Consider the following 5546-nt stretch of genomic DNA (forward strand, 5'->3'; position numbering starts at 1 on the left):
CTATAGCGGGTGGGGGGAGATGGAGCCCTATTATGGGGGGGGAGATAGGGACCTATAGTGGGGGGGGGAAGATCGGAGCCCTATTATGGGGGGGGGGGAGATGGGGACCTATAGTGTGGGGGGGAAGATGGAGCCCTATTATGGGGGGGGGGGAGATGGGGCCCTATAAGTGGGGGGCAGGGGGGAAATGGGGCTATAATGGGGTGTGTATCTATGGGGGGGGGTCCTGTGGGGCCGTTTGTCCGAGTGTGGATGCTCTAATGGGGGGAGGGAGGGAGGGGAGGAATAGCCCCCCATGTGGCACCCAGGCTGTGCCCCCCCACACACACACCCCATAGAGGTGCCCCCCCCACCCCATAGCGGTGCCCCCCCCTACCCCATAGGGGTCCCCCTCCCACCCCTCGGGGCTGCAGCGCTGCTCGCCGCTCCGTCCCTTTTGGGGTGGGTGGGGGGGGGTCCCGCTCCGCCCCCTCCCAGCTCCGCTCCGTGTATGGACGGGGGGGGGGGGCCGAACCGCCGGCCCATAGAAGGCAATGGGGGGCGGGCGACTCGGCGGCCTTGTTGGCGCTTCCCTCCGCCCCCCCCGCAGCCATCGCTGCTGTGTTCCCCCCCCCCCCCCGCGTTGGGCCGTGGGAGGGGGCGGGGGGAGGAGGAGGAAGGGGGGGTGGGGAGAGAATGGGGTGAAGGGGTGAATGTTAAAGTGGGGGGGGTTGGAAGGGGGGCGCCAAAGGTTGGGGTGTTCTGTAGGTATAGGGGTGGGGAGGAGGTTGGGGGGCATGGAGTGTGGGGGGGTCTGCAGGGGTTGGGGGGGCGGTGGGGGGAGAGATATGGGGGGTTTTAAAGATAATGGGGTTCTTCAAGGGGTTGGGGGGCTGCAATGGGTTGGGGGCTGTGCAGATGTGGGGCACAATGGGGTCAGATGTGGGTGGGATCTATGGGGAGCAATGGGGTGAGATGGGGGTTGGGGATCTGTGGGGCACAATGGGTGAGGATCTGTGGGGAGGGTCCAATGGGGTGAGATGGGGGGGATGGGGATCTGTAGGGCACAATGGGGTGGGGATCTGTGGGGTCCAATGGGGTGAGATGGGGGATGGGGATCTATGGGGCACAATACTGTGCAGATTTAGGGTTCCCCTAAGGGTGGGGGTCTACAGGAGGGGGATGGTCCTGCAGCGTGAGGGGCATCACTGTGGTACATGGGGGGGTCTATCGGGTGGGGGGGGTCCCATGGTTGGGGTCCCAGAATTGAGTGGGCCCCTATAACACAAGGGACACCCCCAGACCCCCATTCCCTACACAGGAACACCCCTATAACACGACCACATCCCCCATGTCACCCTAATGTCACCCTATTCACCCAAACTACGTGCTCCCCGCCCCCCCCTATTTTACCCACCCCTGGGTCGCTCCCACACTCCTGCAAAGGGGGGTCTATAGGAGGGGGGGGGTCCTGCAAGTGAGGGGCATCATTGTGGTACATGGGGGGGTCTATGGGTGGGGCCCATGGCTGAGGGGGTCCATGGGCTGGGGGGTCCATCGGGTGGGGGGGTCCCGTGGATGGGGATCCAGCATGAGTGGCCCTATAACACAAGGGACACCCCAGACCCCGGGACACACCCCAGACCCCATTCCCTCACATCCCCATTACCCCAAACTATGGGGCTGCCCCCCCTCTCCCCCCTTAGTCCCCCCCACCCCCCCCCCCAGGTCGCTCCCACACTCTTGCAAAGCGGGGGTCTACAAGGAGGGGGGGGGGTCCTGCAGGTGAGGGGCATCATTGTGGTACATGGGGGGGTCCACCGGGTGGGGGGGGGTCTATCGTGGTGGGGGTCCCATGGCGGGGGTCCATTGGGTGGGGGGGTCCCATGGTTGGGGTCCCAGCATTGAGTGGGCCCCTATAACACAAGGGACACCCCCAGACCCCCGGGACACCCCCAGACCCCCATTCCCTCCACATCACCCCATTACCCCCAAACTATGGGGCTGCCCCCCCCCTCCCCCTTATTACCCCCCCCGCCCCCCCCGGGTCGCTCCCTCTGCACAGCCGGCCCTGCAGGAGTTGGGTAAGTTCGGCTCTTGCGACAGCGCGTTTTTCCACCCGTGCGCCATTTCACTCGGGGCTTTAGGCAGATAAAGGATCAGTTGGCGCTGGGAGCACGAAACCTCCTAATTAGCCGACGCCTGGGAAGTGCCAAACTTTATGGGAATGGGGGGGGAGGAGCTGGAAAAAGGGGGGGGGTGGGGATTGAGTTGACCTGTGTGCAGGTGCTCATAGGGAAGGGGGGGGCTCAGTGCTCTCTTAGTGCAAACCCCCATTGGGATCTGTTATGTCGACCCCATAGGCTTGTAGGGTCGACCACCCTCCCCCCCCTCAGAGCCCTATGTGTGGGGCCATAGGGCAGCTTTGGGGCCAGGAGTTAGGGGTGGGGGCTCTCTGATTGCTCTCTCCCCATTGGGATTTGTTATGTCGACCCCATAGGCTTGTAGGGTCGACTCCCCCCCCCCCCTTCCTCCCCCAGGCCCTGTGTGGGGCCATAGAGCAGCTTTGGGGCAGGGAGTTTGGGGTTTGGGGGGCTCAGTGCTCTCTCCCCATTGGGATCTGTTCTGTCGACCCCATTGGCTGCATATCCCACCTTTACACCCCACTCCTTCTTCCCTTTGCCCATAGGGGGGGCTATTAGGGTCGACCCCCCCCCCCCATATCCCTCCGTGTGGGGCAGCAGAGCAGCTTGGGGGGGGTGGGGGTCAGGGCTGGAGCAGCAGCACAGCACTAGGGGGGTGTGGATGCAGAAGGCCGCATGCACGGTGTATGGCATTGCATTGCGCTCAGATCCAGGTGTGGGTGCTGGTTGCATGGCGCCTTGCTGCAGGATGCACATTGCATGGGGCCCAATGCAAGGTGCTGGTTGTGTGATGCACATTGCATGGGGCCCAATGCATGGTGCTGGTTGCATGATGCACATTGCATGGAGCCCAATGCATGGTGCTGGTTGCGTGATGCACGTTGCATGGAGCCCAATGCATGGTGCTGGTTGCAGGATGCACGTTGCATGGAGCCCAATGCAAGGTGCTGGTTGCGTGATGCATGGAGCCCAATGCATGGTGCTGGTTGCAGGATGCATGGAGCCCAATGCATGGTGCTGGTTGCAGGATGCACATTGCATGGAGCCCAATGCATGGCGCTGGTTGCAGGATGCATGGAGCCCAATGCATGGTGCTGGTTGCGTGATGCACGTTGCATGGAGCCCAATGCATGGTGCTGGTTGCAAGACTCACATTGCATGGAGCCCAATGCATGGTGCTAGTTGCAGGGTGCACATTGCATGGGGCCCAATGCATGGTGCTGGTTGCAAGACTCACATTGCATGGGGCCCAATGCATGGTGCTGGTTGCAAGACTCACATTGCATGGGGCCCAATGCATGGTGCTGGTTGCAGGATGCATGGAGCCCAATGCATGGTGCTGGTTGCAGGATGCATGGAGCCCAATGCATGGTGCTGGTTGCAGGATGCACGTTGCATGGAGCCCAATGCATGGTGCTGGTTGCAGGATGCACATTGCATGGAGCCCAATGCATGGTGCTGGTTGCACGGTACCCAGTGCTTGGTACCAGCTGTAGGGTACCTGGTACCGGCTATAGGATACCTGGTACCGGCTATAGGATCGTGGTACTGGCTATAGGATACCTGGTACCAGCTGTAGGATGCCTGGTACCAGCTATACGATACCTGGTACTGGCTATAGGATCCTGGTACCGGCTATAGGATCGTGGTACCAGCTATAGGATGCCTGGTACCAGCTGCAGGGTGCTGGTTACGTGGTACCCAGTGCCCCATTCCAGCCATAGGGTGCCAGGTTCTGGTCATAGGGTGCCCCATTACAGCTATAGGGTGCCCCATTCCGGCCATAGGATGCCCTGTTCTGTCCATAGGGTGCCCGGTTCCAGCCATAATGTGCCCGGTTCTGGCCATAGGGTGCCCCATTACAGCTATAGAGTGCCCTATTACAGCTATAGAGTGCCCCGTTCCGGTCATAGGGTGCCCTTTATATGGTACCCAATGCCCAGTACCGGCCATAGGGTGCCCCGTTCCAGCCATAGAGTGCCCGGTTCCGGCCATAGGGTGCCCTATTACAGCTATAGGATGCCCCGTTCCGGTCATAGGATGCCCGGTTCTGGCTGCAGGGTGCCCGGTTCCGGCCATAGGGTGCCCGTTGCTTGGTACCCAATGCCCAGTACCGACCATAGGGTGCCCTGTTCCGGCCATAGAGTGCCCTATTACAGCTATAGGGTGCCCGGTTCCAGCCATAATGTGCCCGGTTCCGGCCATAGGGTGCCCGGTTCCGGCCATAGGGTGCCCTATTACAGCTATAGGGTGCCCCATTCTGTCCATAGGGTGCCCGGTTCCGGCCATAGAGTGCCCGGTTCCGGCCATAGGGTGCCCTATTACAGCTATAGGGTGCCCTATTACAGCTATAGGGTGCCCCGTTCCGGTCATAGGGTGCCCGGTTCCGGCCATAGGGTGCCCTATTACAGCTATAGAGTGCCCCGTTCTGGCCATAGGGTGCCCGGTTCCGGCCATAGGGTGCCCCATTCTGTCCATAGGATGCCCGGTTCCGGCCATAGGGTGCCCTATTACAGCTATAGGGTGCCCGGTTCCGTCCATAATGTGCCCGGTTCCGGCCATAGGGTTCCCGGTTCCGGCCATCGGGTGCCTGTTACGTGGTACCCAATGCCCAGTACCGCCCGTAGGTTCTCGGTTCCGGCCGCCCGGTGCCGTTGTCCCTGTGTCCCGGTCCCGGTCCATTTTCAGTCCCGTTCCCTTCAGCTCCTTTCTCCGTTTCCTGCTTTCTAATGTTCCATTGTGCGGGTGCTTCCATTGTGACGCGCAGGGCTCGGCGATGCTTTGTCTGTCCATATATGGGCAGCTACGTCACGGAGCGCTCCCCCCCCCCTCCCGCATAAATGGGCCGCGGAGTCCCCGGCGGAGCAGTCGGGAACCCGGAGCGGAGCGAGAGCGACGGAGCCACCGGGAGGGGTTAAATCCTCCCCCCCCCTCCCCATATTCTAACCCCCACCCCCCTGCACAGCAGCCGGGCCCCCCCCCCCAAGAGGAAACACCATCAACACGCCGCTACACGGACCCACGCGAGACCTCCCCCCACTCAGGACCTCCCCCCCCCTATTCCCACCCCCTCAAGCCCGCCCTAACTTTATTTATATCCCCCCCCCATCCCCCCATCTCCCATCTATCGCTTTTTTTCGCCTTTTTTTTCTGTTTTTTTGGCCCCTTCTTTTCTCGGCCGTGTATGATTTCCACGGCTCGGATCCGCCGTTCGGATGTTGTTCGTTGGGGAAAGGAGCTGATCCGACCTTTATCTCCGATGCTATGACCGGCAAACTGCTGCTGGAGAAGCTGCCGGGGACGATGAGCACTTTGCTGAACCAACTGCCCGACTCTTTGTACCCGGAGGAGATCCCCAACTCTTTGAATCTCTTCTCCGGCGGCGGCGGTGGAGGAGGAGGAGGAGGAGGAGGAGGAGGAGGA

The 5546-nt window shown here is 61.6% G+C and overlaps 1 protein-coding gene across 1 annotated transcript in view; it reads left to right on the forward strand.

The window, feature by feature from the left end:
* The first annotated feature begins 4725 nt into the window (after positions 1-4725).
* The window catches only part of EGR3 (early growth response 3), an 11915-nt gene continuing 11094 nt past the window's right edge, over positions 4726-5546 (forward strand). Inside the window, exon 1 of the mRNA XM_015883063.2 lies at positions 4726-5520. Coding sequence (XP_015738549.1) covers positions 5388-5520 — 133 coding nt within the window. The 5' untranslated portion in view covers positions 4726-5387. The remainder of the gene's footprint in view (positions 5521-5546) is intronic.

The sequence above is a fragment of the Coturnix japonica genome, chromosome 22, assembly GCF_001577835.2.
Source record: "Coturnix japonica isolate 7356 chromosome 22, Coturnix japonica 2.1, whole genome shotgun sequence".
Classification (NCBI taxonomy): Eukaryota; Metazoa; Chordata; class Aves; order Galliformes; family Phasianidae; genus Coturnix; species Coturnix japonica.